This window comes from Poecile atricapillus, chromosome 1 (genome assembly GCF_030490865.1).
Source record: "Poecile atricapillus isolate bPoeAtr1 chromosome 1, bPoeAtr1.hap1, whole genome shotgun sequence".
Lineage (NCBI taxonomy): Eukaryota > Metazoa > Chordata > Aves > Passeriformes > Paridae > Poecile > Poecile atricapillus.
Window position 1 is genome coordinate 66,718,005 of NC_081249.1, and position 15,845 is coordinate 66,733,849.

The window sequence follows — 15,845 nt, forward strand, 5'->3', positions numbered from 1 at the left end:
CCCATTGCCCTTCTGACCACCAGTGATAATTGCCCAATTTATCTTGAAAATTAAGTCAAACATTCCCAGAGGAACATTTCATTGGTGTCTTGGAAGAAAAAAGGAAAAAAAAACAACTACAATTGCAAAAACATTTATATTATTCAAACAACACAAGGGAAATGGCCAAATTTATTTAGAAAATTAACCTTCATCATCTTGAAGAAATTCTGCATATCTTCTAATACAGACCAAAGATATGTGCTACAAGACACACATATCTCCACAACTTCTAGAGCTTACTTCCTGACTGGAAAAATATGTTTTCAATTAAGAGATGCTAAAACTACTATTAACAACATGTATGCTATGTATGGCAATTAATCCTAAACACCATTCTACTTTTTACACAATCACTCTTTGATGTTAGAGATAGATAACTAATTTGAAGTCTTCCCAAAATAAATGAATGAATGAATGAATCAATCAATCTTTGGAAAGTACAGAAAAGTACTCCTCATATTGTCTCCATTATAGTGAACCCCCTGAAAACTATGGTATATTTATTATTAATGGTGGGTTCCAGTAATGAGCTTTGTATCCTTTCTCAGCCCTTTAAGAAATACCAACTCACTCTCTCTAGGTATTTCCTCTTGATCTAACATCCTTCTCAATTGTGTAGGCAGCTTTATAGAGAAGTCAGGGGAAGACACCTTGGCACATTAAATACAGAGAAGCTGATTCTTACAGTTTTCAGATTCTGCCTGTTTTGCCATGAATCCAGAAGTTGTTCAGATCAGCATCTCACTGGTGCATATTCTTTAATATTTTTTGACAAAAGTACTCTGACAAGGACAGGCAAGAGAAAGGACCAGAAGTTCCTTGATAACTCTGGTGCAAGATAAAAAAAGAAAACATCCTGTTTATTACTAAAAAATTACTAAAAGCAAAACACAGAAATAGTTTTCTGAATGTATGGGGATACGTAAGGACACCTCACAGAATGATGAAGAAAGTAAAATCGCTCAACAAGTAGGAAAGAATATACTAATGGTTTCCATTTGCAAGTTAGATTATCAGAAGCAGATGACCAAGAGATGAAGACAGATTGGGCTGGAAGACATTCCACACATGGACAATACAAGAAAACTCTAGCATACCCTTTTAGTGTTTAAAAAAAAAAAAAAAAAAAAAGGAAATGAAAAACTATCATCTTTTGGAAAATGGTTTTCCAAATCATTTACCAGAATTCCTTAAAGCAAATGAGAAATTATCAGGAGGAAAAAAGAAAAATCTAAAAAAAAAGCATAAAAAACTCTCTCCCCAGCAAAGCAATTAATTTTAGAGAAAAAAAAAAACCAAACCAATATAAAGGGAAAATCTTTTGGCTTCTCCTGTAGCTTGTAGAAGAACTAGAGTTCTTCTTAGAAATTACACTAAGTGTGTATAACAACCTGTTTGTGTATAGGTCATGTGGTGGATTAAGAAGAACCAAAACTGACATTAGAATTAAGTTTAAGCTGTACCATATTTGATACTGTGTAAGGACACAGTAGGAATATTGCTTCCCTCTTGATGGACCTTTATGTAGTCCAAATAGGATGAGAATGTAATAGAAAGTACTCGCTTCATCTACAAAGATTTTGGTTACTGAGATTAAATTTGAGCCTGCAGTAAAATGTGAAGATACAAAGCCTCATTCTGGAGTGGCATTGCTGACAATTTCATACACATTTCTAGTGCCTTATCCAGCACATGAAAATCCATGGGGGTTTTTCTGTTCATTTTAATTTCTTGCTCTTGCTCTAACTTCTCCCATCAAATGCCAAAATTCCTTTCTTTTGTATCTTGACTGTCACAGAGGCAGTCTGTCTTTCCAAGACCCCCAGCCATCAATCTGCCACCTGTTATAGGCTATTGGTTTCATGGCTACCTTAGAAGCATAATCAATTAAAAATCACTTTTTTTACTCAGAGTAAATGTTTGGTTTGATGTGACAGTTTCCACCATTACATATACTGAGGAAAAGGATCAGCAGCAATATGGAGCTAGGCATGAAGAAGATACATCTGCAAGTGTGACTGTGGCCAGAGAGAAGCCTAAACTGACCACTAAAACTGTAGTCTAAGAGTATGATTGCACTAGATGCAGAGATCTGAATTTACAGCTTGCTGTGAAAACATGAGTTGTGTTTTCTCTTTTCTCCTCTGTGCTCCCAATTTTTCAATCCTGAATCTTTTTCTCTGAGTAGCTCCAGTGGCTTGTGAACAATGCTCTTAGCTTAACCCACTAAACCAGGGGACAAATGTCTGAGCAGTTTTCACATGTGTTTGTGAGTTAGTCTTGTAAATATCAGCACTGGTACAAAAGTGGGGTTAGCAGGGAAGAAGCTGAAGGATGGAATTAGTGTAGCAGACACAGAACTTTGTTAAGATAAATGTTTTAAAGATATGCTGTAAAAAAAGGATTATTGAAACAATGAGTTTCTGTATGTTTGCATGTGTGTATCTATTCATCATTCCCCTCTATAAAATCAAATTTTAATTCAGACTTTTGCAGTGATATTATATGCAGTGTTGTCTCTTATTTGCACTAGTACAGAAACAGAGAGAGTGGATAATGCAACAGAGAAAATGGGGAAGCACAAGCAAAGGTAAAATACCCAACTTGTTTTGTGATAAGGAAAAGAGAAATTAAAAAATTATATCCTCACAGGAATTTGCATAACCAACCCTAATTTCGTCACTGAAATTATATCCAACTTAATTTCCTACTTAGATTAAATTGCAGGTTGTTTTTTCTTTTTCCTCTTAGATTTAAGGCAAGCATTATTATTTAAATTATCTTCAACCTTTTCCTGTGGTGTCAAAAAGACAAATAGCAAACACTTCTGTAACTGTTCTGCTATCACAGTTACTCTGAAAGGGCTATCACTTATTTAGCAAAAATCATAGACTATGAGAATTCTAGGAATACCTCTGGAGAGAGACCAAGAAGTATAACTGAAGCTGAATATAATGTTGGTAACAAGAGTAAACAGACAAGAAATATTACAAAAAAGGGAAATCTATAATGAAAAGTGAAAGGTTTCTGCACAGCAAAGCTGGACAATTCCTCCTTAAACTCTTATAGAAAGCCTTGAATACAGTATGTTTAGTATCAAGAATTGTGCACTGTCCTTCTACTATATGTATTGCACATTTCAGGCTTCTTCTGGTCAGCTGCAGGAACAGTAAAAGTTAGGGGTTTGTTTTTAATTATTTTTTTTCTTGGTTTCTGTGTTGAGCAACTCCCACTTTCTGAAGAGCTATCCTATACCTTGAGGAAGAATGTACATTTAGATGTGCTGGTGACTAATGAAATCCCTGCAGTGCCTGGTTGATGGGTCTTTCCCTAGTCTCAGAGACAGAACATCCGCAAAATTTCCTCTCTGAGGATTCCCTTTGAATTTACATCAGCCAGGCACATCTTTGGGGTATTTTTTTGTTATTTCATTTGTTTTTATTCCTATCCTTGGAGTGGGATTCATTTCTTGGTATTGTACTGAATTTCTTCTGCCACTTAGGCAATGAGGCATTTATCCTTATAATAATTATATATTTAAACGGTTTGAGTAACAAGATGTCTTTAATTATAAGACAGTATTTTCTTTTTAAGAAAATAAATTTCCCATGTTAATAGATAAGATATAGAATAATACAAGTGGCATGAGATAAAACTCCTTTGTAACAAAATGACTCAGTTTCTTCAGAAGCTGTTTCCCCAAAGAGAAGAATCTACAAAAGATCTGGAAGTAATTAGAAATTACTGTAGTGTTGGTTAGAGAGGAAAAAAAAAAAAAAAGAAAAAGAATATGGAAAAAAAGTAATTGGAATCTAAATCTGACGTAAGAAGGAACTACACTGAAAAAATTGATGCAATTTTCTTAAACAGCATGGCTTATTAAAGAAATCTGCCACTCCAACAGCAACACAGCTGTGACATGCTCACCTAGGCTGAGGGAACAAAGACCAGCTAATCAACCACAGATCTTGTCAAACCAAACACATCTTCATCCATTTTATGTTAAAGTAGACTAAATCCAAATAAAAACACCTATTTTAGTAGTATTTGAAATCATTATATGTTTATTATCAATTATCTAGAATATTTTTTTCAAGTACCTGGATGTGTGATTATGGTTTATATAAGAAATACAGAAAAGAAAGCTTTCAAATTAACCTAAATTTTAATCTAGTGCAATAGGTGTTACTAGAAAAAAATATAATACAAGTTGCAGTACAAGAAAGATTTCTTTTTCTTTCTTTTCTGAAAACACAGACTAATGCATTTTGTCCTTCCCCAATCCTACAAAAGATGTACCATCCATACAGGAGTTCCTTTAAAACTTAAAACGTCTTTTTCACAGAAACTCCAAATTCCTTTGGGGAAAAGGCTTGATTGCATATCCCTCAGTGCCTAAAAGGCTGCCCATATGAACTGAATTATCCATGACATGTACCTTCAGACATTTGTAATGTGATATTTCATGTAAATTTAGACCATACCTTGGATGTGAGCCGCTGGCAATGTTGATTTTATTCAGGAGCTCAGATAAGAAAAAAAATTCTGACATCCTTGCTAATCTGTAGTCGTTAACATGGAATTTCCAACATAAAAAGCATAAAAGCATCTAATTTGCTGTAGCAAATGAAAGGAAAACAAACGTTGCGTTTCCCTTTCCTTTTCAATGTCTAAAGTTACTCTGTTCTGTGCAAACAGAATTGTACTTTTCAAAGGTTTTTACTATCGTCATCTATCTTTTGAGTGACACATTTCAAACTTCCCCACATAATCTGTAAAATGTCATTCAATTCGAATATGAAGGATTTACCAGTGTTAGGAAGAAAAGCTCTGTTTACACTGGGATTATTAAAAACCCACAAACTATGTACATTATGCCGTCTTTCCAGTTCATATTGCTTAATTTGTCATAAGGAAAAACTCAGGTACCACTATCTCTTCTTTATATAGAGATGAGTTATCCTCATTTGCTGTGGCCAACATCTATGATCCTAATTCCAAATTCTGATAACTTTAGGCTGGCTGATAATATTTGGCTGTCTGTCATTTTCTTCCAGTCATTTTATGTATTAGTATTTTCATAGCATTTATCTCATGTTTTCTTTTGACAGATAGTTTTAAAATGTAATCAGCAAAAAAAATATAAAAAAATACCCCCAAAGCCAAAAACAAACAAACAAACAAATCTTCCCTGCAGATGAATAGAAGTACAGACTGGTTCCTTTACACCTATAGGATAAACTACTATACTCTGTGGACATGCTACTATTCAGAAGAATATTCCAGAGGTCAGGAAGGTGAGGGGAGGAGACTGCAATTTGCACCACTATGGACCCCTGTTGACCAGTTCCTGCAGAAACAATTACCATGACTGCCCTGACAAACACTACAGCACTAGCTCTTGAAGTACTTACTAATAAATGGATGTCTGGAGACAAAATCCTCCTTGCTTAGAAGACAAGGAAACAACCCTGAAGTATCAGATGGGGTATAAAAACTAAAAGCTTGCAATTTCCCCAAGTAATTAAGTAGATGGGAAAGAGTTCTTCCAAGCAAACATGAAAGAAAATAAATAAATGCTTGAAGCTTCAAAATTATTAGCCCCTTCCCATTATTCCAGGTATAAAGTGAATCTTATTTTTAAAACACTTTGAAATAAAATCCAACATGTATAGTAGTCATAAAAATAACAAATTGATTTTTGCTGCATTTGTTACACAGCTCTACTGAGATGTCTAAAGAAAGAGCATCAGAGAAAGAGCTTAAATTTCTCTCTCTTCCTTTCAATCAATATTTGAGGCAAAGTTTCATCTCTAGGGCCCTTAATGGCAGGAATTCCTGGAGCCAGCAAATGAGTAATGTTAAACCTATGATTAGATGATGAGGCCATCAAAGACACTAGACCCTAATGCTACATTCCACTTTATTCCTGAGAACTGCAGTAAAACCAAAGGCTAGAGAAGAAAGGATTGTAAGTTATTCCTTCCCTCGAAAAAATGTTTCAAGAGCTGCTAAAAATAAAAGAAAAAAGTTGTATGACATGAACATTGAGCTCAAAAGCCTTAATGGATCTTCCGGAATTTTCTTGGAGCCCAGGACATCACCATTAGGTAACAAATTTTTCAAGTGCCCTGCTAGAGAAGGTTTGAAGTCGAAATCCCACTGAGGATTCCTGACAGGGATGTATTTTTCTTTTACTTTTCCCTAACTGCTACCCCTCTAAAAGAGGAAGAAAAAAAAGGAAGAGAAAAAAAAAAAAAAAAAGGAAAACAAGATTTAATGATTTCCTTATGACACAAGCTTGAAGAAATGCAACCTACAGACAGACAAGGTAAGTTGGAACACTCTCCCCCAAAACCAGTTGTAAATGTTTATTATTTTCAAACCAATTTCTCAAAAGTAGATCTTCATTTCAATTGTCCCAAGACACGCCTTTGTTTACAGTATATTTTTGGTGTATGCTGTCAGAGCGCAGTAGTGAATGCTTAAGAAAAGCTACAAAGGAATGATTTCCTTTGACAATTATATAGTAAGTTAACCTGGGCATTTTATACACAAACTTGTTTTGAGTTAAACTAGTTCTATGGGGAACCTGGTTAATGAAATGTTGTTGTAAGTTTTTAGAGAAGTATAAAAACTTGTAAAGTTATTTGGATCGGCTGGGAAATCATATCTTTCTTACATTCTACAAAGTGAATGAAGTTCTAAAATGTTGCCTGATAACTTCTTACTGGCAGTTTAAAGTAAAAGGGTATATACACAATACTAGCCAATAACACTTCTATTAAAATAAATAATATAAAAATTAAGATATAAATAATCCAAACAGTATGAGAAACTAGTTTAGCTTTCAATATTTCAATATTTTTTAAAGCATTTCAAAACATTAATTAATTTGGATTTGAGAAACCCATTACTGCTGTGTTAAAACCACAGTAATTAACCACAGAATTTTTATATAGAAATGTTCTGCATCTGCAGTTCTTGATGACTACCTAATCCATGTTCCTCTGCTTTTTATATACTGCCAGCTATGTAAAATATTCAGTGTTATGTCATGTATATCAAAATACATAATAAATAAATACAAATATACATTGTATACCCTGTGAATATAAAAAACTATAGAATATATATCTAAAAAAATAAAAAATCTACAATTTATATATTACCAGAAGAAACTAATTTGTATTTTTTTTTTGTAATGAAACGGAAGAATGACACAAACTGCCAGATACAATTCTTTGACTGGCAGTGATTACACAAGGAAATTAATACAATCAAAACCAGAGAATGTCTTACCTGTGAACAAAGCAGCATAACCAGTTCAACCACTGAAGTACTCGACTTCATACAAACAAGACCTGCAATAAAGTCAAAAATTAGTTTAAAAAATGATGGTATTTTGATATAATAGCTCCATGGTTCCAGAAATACATAAAATATATAAAATGTATATGTTTTTATAATTCAAACAGACTAAAACAAGTTTCAAGCACAATTAACTGAGAATTTCAGCTTCACAAATATTTAAATGTTCATAAGAATCACCTGGAATAATCTAGACCAGTTCAGGACAGAATGTCTTCTAACTCTTTTTAGCATTTAGCTTAGTTATTAAAACAAACAAACAAACAAACAAACAAACAACTATAATCCAAAGCAATTTAATGTATGATAAACAAAAGTTAACCACTTTTGAATATTTAATTATGTAAATTCATAAGAATAAAGTGATCAGTTAATAACAGGCACATTATAAAGCCTCTGCTTAGACATTATTTTAATTTTCATCTGGTAATTGATTATCCTGTAATTGAAAGCTTGAATATTAATGAAATAGGCATTCATGTGAAATCCTACTTTTATTAGAATCAAACCCCATAATTTTTAGGGCATGTTTCTTAAAAAAACCCCTTGAATTATATAGTCTAACTGTTACTCATTGTTTTGTGCTTAATTTAAATAATATAATAATTTAAATAATATAATAATATTGTCACTATTGCAAATACTTGCTTGCAGCTTTGGAAATGTAAATTTACTCTCTGAGAGAAAGATGCCATATCTGAGTATTTAAAGATGCATTGTAAGGACACTTGCAGGAAATTTCATTTCTACTGTTAACTTTACTTGTGCTAGCTTCTGTTATCTAAAACAATAGACATTGATATGATGCTTAAGGGCATGGAAACGCTTTGGCTCTTATAAAACTGATAAATTTACAAATAAGCTTACAAGTAAGGACTAAATAGGTGGCTGGAAAACAAACTGATGTGCTTTAAGAAGGTTTCTACAGTGATTAAAGACAGAAGCACTCCTACACGATAGCATGTATATTTATTTAGGGTAGTGGATAAATAGCCTTTTGTGCCCATTTTGCTAACAACTCCATCCTTATTGTACAGTAACACAGAACAAGCTGTAAGAAGCCACTAGGCTTCCATTCTATCAGATATAGGGGCAGACAGTTAATGAAATAAGAGGCAGATGTGCAAAGCTCATTTAGGGAGACAATTGCTGTAATTGATCAGCTATTCTCATGCTCAAGTGCTAGAGGATCAGAAAGATTAATGAGATACTTATCACCTGCAGGCTACCTCCACTGTTTGGAAGCTGACAAAGAAAATCCAAACATAAGACCGAACCCTACAGTCAAGCCAGTGCAGGTAGGACAGACACATCAAATATTTCATCATAGAATGTTGTCTGGTTTGTTATGAATTCACCCCTTATTCTGTAAGACTAAAAAAAAAAAACAAAAAACCAAAGAAACAAAAAAAAAAAAAACAAACCCCCCAAAAAAACAACACACAAAACACAAAACCAAAAAAACCCAGAAAAAACAAACAAACGCCCAAAAAAAACCCTTTCTGTCACACACTCACTTATCATCCTTCAAAATCAGATCTCAGGTGTACTAAAACATGACTAAGGCAAAGTAATGCTCTTGGAAACCTCATGCCACAATCTTCTAAATGTGTACATATTCTTACTTCTGATTTTACATCAAAAGAACAAATGTGTACAGAATGAGCACCATACACACTTATGCAAAAGAAACCAACTAAATTACATAAAAGTGATTACATATCAGCAGTAATGTCTTTGTATCTTCACCATTTCACTTTTTCAAAAAGAAAACTTGATATAAAATATATGCTTTGAAGAGAAACACATAGTGATTATTTTCTGGCTTAATTAATTTAATTAGAAGTTCTTAACTTTCAAAGGCAGGGATTCTTATGCTACCTGTTCATCTTCAAACAAAATGAAAGAATTTTGGAGTGTGGACTGAAACAAACACACCTAAAATGGCACAAAGCTAGGACAAATACTCATGATTAGCTTCAGATAACAATGATTTTCTAGTCCTAATAACACAAAGCTGCAGATATGACAGAGCATGACTGTTTAAAGGAGTCATAATTGCTTAGATCAAGATTATCTATTTACAAGAAGAATTTTTATACACTCTGCTTAACTTTTTAATAACTCAATAATGACATGCGTCTAAGTAGTCTCTGACCTCAAACTGATGTCTTTTCACTACTCCTCTGTACATTACTTGATAATTTTTATATATCACATCTAATCAACTGCTTGGATGTAGCATGCCAGCACTGGAAAGGGGAATCAAACTGATTTTGATGAAATTCAGAGAAAGAAAGAGAAGGATACAGAACTGACATCTGGTTAGCACATCAGCAGGCCCATTAGTTATAACCAGCTCTTTAATTGCCTGCTGATGAAACAACCCATTGGTAACAGCCATTAACACCTCTCATAACCACCAGTATTAAAAGAGGCTGGTTTCCATGTCCAAAAGGAACAAATAATTATCTTAGAGACTGTAGCACTTTTCTCTTAAGAAAATACAGAGTGAGATAGGAAGGCCTCATTAAAGAAGGTCATGGTGTCAATGATGTTTGTCTCAGTCTACTGAAGAAATTAAGCGTGCAGCTCTCTACTTACAAATAAGCAGAATTGGGAGTGGCCCAGAAAGAAAATGGGGTATCCTGTGCCCCCTGATGGTCAGTAAGAAGGAAATAGAAACAGAAATACTTTCTGTTCTCCTTTAAATATTCATCTCATACATTCTTTGAAGTAAAACAGAATACAGAAATGTGAAACATTCATAGCAGGGCCACCATTTCGCTTTATAAATTTCTTACTTATCAGCCCCCTAATCCTACTTAAGGGACTCCTTTGACTCAAACCACAAGGGAAAGTGTGTGCCCTCCATTATATGCCCCATTTCCTCCATCCTAGCTGCCAAGGGCTCTATTGTGCTTCTTCGCATTTTTGCTTCTTCCTGATTGAGCAGTTAAGATTTGAAGTAAATAACGATTTTTTTTCCTGTTACGCAAAACACAATTAATCTTCAAAATCTACTGTCAGAGTTGTTGTGCAGTCAATAGTAGAGAATGATAAAAACAGATCAGGCCTAATGGAGGACAGCTCCATTTCTGCCTATTAGGAAAAACTGACAGAATGCAATCTCTGTTTGTGTTATGAAGATCCCACATCATCAAAAGCTGCAGGAGCAAGTTTAGGAACAACCACAATCCCTGTCCTATTAAACTTTTCTTTCATAGACCAGAAAAGAAAAGATAATTTTATTACTCTTTCAGTTTCTAAATTTGCACCCTTCTCTCTTCTAGGAGTCAAAACTTTGTGAATTGACTAATTTCTTTTGGCATCATACAGGAATCAAAAATATTTCCCTCACTGCACAGTCTATATCCTGACAGACAAAAATTAAGAGAGGTAGAAAAGTTCTCCCATTTTTCAGACAGTACAGAAGGCATAAACTGCTTGAGGTCTCTTCATAAAATTAAAAATAGAATTTGAAGTATGAATCAGAATAAATATCAATTTTCCAATTGATTTTCTAAGTTCCAAATGTGCTAACAACTGTATTTTTATTTCCTCTTTACCATTTTGCAGGGTTCAACAGAGTTTTTAGTGTGTGCAAAATTTTATTAGTTTTAACATAATGAGGAAAAGAAAGATAACAAGCTTGGAAAAATAATGGCTTCTCTGATTGAAGAGAGCATACAAATCTATTTTCAGTTCTCTTCCCCCTCCTTAACTCTAATGAGAAAAACTATTTGCCACTCAAACTAAAACTGTTGCCTGCATTCTTCAGCTGCAGATAAGTTCTTCCTATACCATCTGTATCAAATGCCATTAAGTAAGCTAATGTAATTACTAAAATACAAGTGGATATTTCCTGCATACAGCAAGGTTAAAAAGGTCACTGTCGAACTGAATGGAGTATGCACTTTTTACATTTGCTATTCTTAGTACTTTTCTTCATGGTCTATTCTCAGTCCATTAAATATAGCCATCAAAATTCAGCAATTTGATGGCAACAATGACTACATATATGGATGCAAAAACTGGGAGCATCAAGTGCATGACCTTGGTTAATCTGGAATAAATGATGTATGCCTGGCAATTATCTTGAAATGCTCTGGTTTACTTGACTTCTTTTCCAGTGTTCTTCTGCTGGTCCCAAGATATGCTAATTATTTCTTTTCACTATGACTTACTAATGCCTAAAAAAAGATTAATTTCAACTATACTGTTTTAGTCATGCTTGTGGCATTAATGAAGTCATGGGTTCAAAACTTCCAAGTCACCATGCTGACCTAGTCAGTGTGAATTTCCATTTTGAAGAAATATAATGTAGGCTGATAAAATCAATTTAAAAAAAATCCTTATGAAATAAGATCATGGTTTTGAACTTCTTTTTATTATTATTAATACAATGTGTGTATGAGTCTAACTGAATACCACCACAATTTCATCTGGTATTTATCAAGGTTTGCCTACATTTTCTTTCAATGATTTTACTTTGTGTCAACTTAAAACCTTATTGGAACTGGAATCAATTGTAATACTAGCAACAACAAAACCTAAATGTTTTTATAGCTCATGTTCAGCTTAGAAAAAAAAAAGATGCAATTAACAAAACTTTAGAGCCTGCAGAAATCTTTCACTCAATTATAGCTTCTGCTTATCTGAAAAAATCTTAGATATGGCTAGGTAAAATGTTTGAGAAAGTTTAATCCATTTAACTCAGTTCACAGAGAAAAATTGGTCTTTATTACTTCTCTGCATCATATCATCAAAACTATAGGAGCTTTGTATAGTACAAGATGCTTAGGAAAAAATACACCCACGCTATTATATCTATTATTACACACATGCTATTATATCTATTATTTTAGTATCATGTGAAAAGTTTGTAAATTGTACCTAGGAATGAGTAAAAAGACCTAAAGCTAGACAAAAAAGAAAATCAGAAAACACTAATTCTTCTTTGTAACTTTTTCTTTTTTTTGTAAGGTAAGCTTTTTTTTTTTTTTCAATTTCCTTGTGATATAGTCTTCCATGCACCTTAAACTCCCCTTAAACTGTATTGTTTCAAATTGTTTGAAATTGTTAATAATAATTATGGGTAATTCATACTGTGATATATCTTCCCATAATCCTCAGTGATTTCTGTGCCATGAGACAGAGTAGGAATTTTCTACTGGTAATTATCACTCATAAATTGATAGACTCATTTTTGATAGACTATTCCCTTATACTTTGGTCAGCATTTGCTAGGATTGGCACAACAAACTTCCAAGGACACTTTTCACTGGACACAGAAACTAAAGTATGTTTTGGCTGTGAAACTACTAGGAAAACAATTGATGGTGATATTTTGGTTGGAAATGTGAGTTTTCCTTAAAATTTATTTGCTCCTTCTAACCCTCTTTCTTCTGCCAGCAAAATCTGGCACATTATTTCTTGAAATATATTTCTAAATCAAATGTATTATCCAAGAAATAACCTTAGGACTCTTTATTTGACCAAAAAAAGGTTATTTGGATAATTTAAATCTAAATTATTCCCTCTCTTCCATAGGCTGTCACACAGAGAAAATTAGATTCAAATTAATGTTTTTCATGAATTGTCAAGTTGCTGGGGAGTTCCCTATAGATCTGAGAGAATATGGAGAGAAAATAGATGATTGGTGAAAAATTTGAAAGTAAATGCTAAGTATGCAAAACTTAAACTGAAACAACAGATGTTCTTATTCCAAACCAAGCAATTATTGGAGGGGCTGGGGGGAAAGGGGGAAAGATACGTATTAAACAGAATGCAAAGTTTTGCAAGAATACACTCAAAATTGGTTTCAGAACCATACATATGTCACATATTTTGTAGGCATTTAAATTACATTAATGGTCTTAATTTATGAAAAGCAAAGGCTGGGAAATACTCAGACTTTGCAGAAAGTCTGCAGATGGAAGTAACAGCCATGTTGCAAAATAATTATAACTTTGCTTTTACTAGATGAAAGAAAACACTATTCCAAAGAAAATAACTCACTAAAATATCAGTCAGGGTTATGGATTTAACAATCCCTTCAGCAGCCTTGACTGACATTACCACCAACTCTAGGGACCATGAAGGATGGCTGTATTAGTACTCCAGACCATTCTTTGTATGGGCAAATCTCCTTTACAGAACAGAAGACTGACACAGAAAAATACAGTTCGACTCAAAGTTTTTTAGTTGATAAAAATAGTTATAATTCTTAAACATGTGGGTTTTTTTTAATGGTCAAAGACACTGCTCAATACAAGCAATATTCTTTTCCATCTGATACCTGGAAATCTAGGAAAGGTGTCATCCAGGGTATCAAATGGAATGCCTTTTAAATTATATCGTAAATCTTTAGAACAGACATCTTAGGATAAACACCTCAAATAAACAGTGATAGGTCAACAAAACCCCCCCAGATTTTAATCTGTTCAAATCCAGCTCAAATGGGTCTGACCTTTTAGTCAGATTTGTAAATTAAAACAGACTATAATATTGGGACAATACTGAAAAGAGTAAGAATGGTATGTAATAGTTTCTTGAATTATGTTATTAAAGTGAGAAAACCTAAACTTCTTCACCACTGCAGTTAAAAAGGAATCTAAATATGAAGTGGAAAGCATCCAGATGGAATCACAGAATGCCAAAAACCCTTGAGAGCATACCCACAGAGAGGGGATTTATTACAACGCATACATGATTTAGTTTTTAAAATTACAGATTTTCGTACAGTAATCCCATGAGCTGGAATGATATTGACAAAACTGATGCTAGTGCCACACTACTCTGAAGAGTCCAGCCTTATGCTAACCTGTGGATTTTCCTTTCGAGTCATGGGGTGCACAAATTCTCATTCATCAAATGAAAAGGAGACCACTTCATCTATAAAATAAAATCCACTACCACTGTTCAGCTAATATGCCACAGAAGAATTCCAAAACTGATTCAGTTTTTCATTTAATGTCTGTGGTAATTTTTCATTTGGCCAATGCTCCATTGGGATGTACTCAATATATGCATTTGTGTTCCACTGTCATTCTCTTAAAACAGTATGTTTTCAGACAGAACTCTTTCCAAATATCTTCCAAATCTTTCGAAATATTGTGACATAGTGAAATAATTTGCTTATCCAACTTCTATAAAAGAACAGATCTATCTTAATTTATCTTAATTTACATCAATCTATCAAGTATTGATTGAGAAATTGTTCTAATCAACATTAACAACACAACACCAATAACACAAAAATCTTTTTAAATAAAAGAATTCAACACAAATATTAATTATAAGAAAACAATTCCCTGTTAAATTTAAGTGAAACAGTTTTTTTAATGGTATGACACATATTTACTAGAATTTATTTGTGAATTAAATGTATTTTCTCATCTTCTAAAGTCCTCTTCCAGACTACAGGTAAAAAGACCCAAGTCAATGATCACACTTCACTGATCAAACTTTAGTTTGATCAGACTAAAATATCTCTAATCTTGAAAAGCTCTGTAAAATGGAATTATTTCTTTTATGTCAAAAAGTACTTAATTTTCATGTTGACTTGAGTAAGTTATAAACATTTTTTTTCAAGAGAAGCCTGGAAAACGCCTACAATTACAGGTTCTAGAAAATCCCAAACTCTTATTTATCTATAAAGAATCTAGATAGAAATCTAGATATAAAGCATTCCACTTTTTTCTTCCAAAACCAAACAGTCCATTGTGAGAATTAATATATTATGCAGACAGTCTTCTGATTTCCCACTTTATAGTATGATATTATTCAAATAAGTGGCTCAGAATTGTCAATAAATTTCCACCATATCTGCCAGGAACATTTTTTTTTCAATGGAAGGAGTAAGAAAAATATTCATTGATAAAGAAATTTAAAAATTAATTTAAAATGGGACAATTTAAAATATTTTTGAAGTTTTGCCATGTGGTCTTTTTCCTGAAAAAAGTTGCCAATTTTGTGATTAAATTTTTAAAAAAATTACTAAATGAAAACAAGTGATACCAAAGAAATTGCCACATATTTCATACATGGAACAAAGAGACTTTCTTATTTAAATGAAGAAACATCTACCTCTCCTTCCTCTTTTTTTTCTCAGTCTTTCACCTCCTCTCAAATCTGTGTTAGAGGAAGTACATTTTGAAATTAGTGAATTATTTTCAAAGAACTATACAAGGAGAAATAGAGACATTAATTTCACTCACTAACATAAGTAAATGTTTATACTTTATACTTTCACTACAACAATGGTGTTTCCTGCTCATCTCAAGAACCTTTTCCAAGTCTTTCTATGGTTGTCAAAAGGGACATTCAGGAAAAGATATATCATAGGTATGACCCCAAATAACAGCCTCTCGAGTATCAGAATTTCCCTGAAAAGGCATTACTCAATGTTATATTTTCCTTAGGTATGA

General features: G+C 33.2%; 1 protein-coding gene across 2 annotated transcripts in view; it reads right to left on the reverse strand.

Moving 5' to 3' along the window:
* Positions 1-15,845, reverse strand: part of NBEA (neurobeachin) — a 461,177-nt gene that overhangs the window by 241,524 nt on the left and 203,808 nt on the right. For both annotated transcript variants that reach the window (XM_058860312.1, XM_058860303.1), the window contains exon 35: positions 7,345-7,406. In XM_058860312.1, the coding sequence (XP_058716295.1) occupies positions 7,345-7,406 (62 nt within the window). The remainder of the gene's footprint in view (positions 1-7,344; positions 7,407-15,845) is intronic.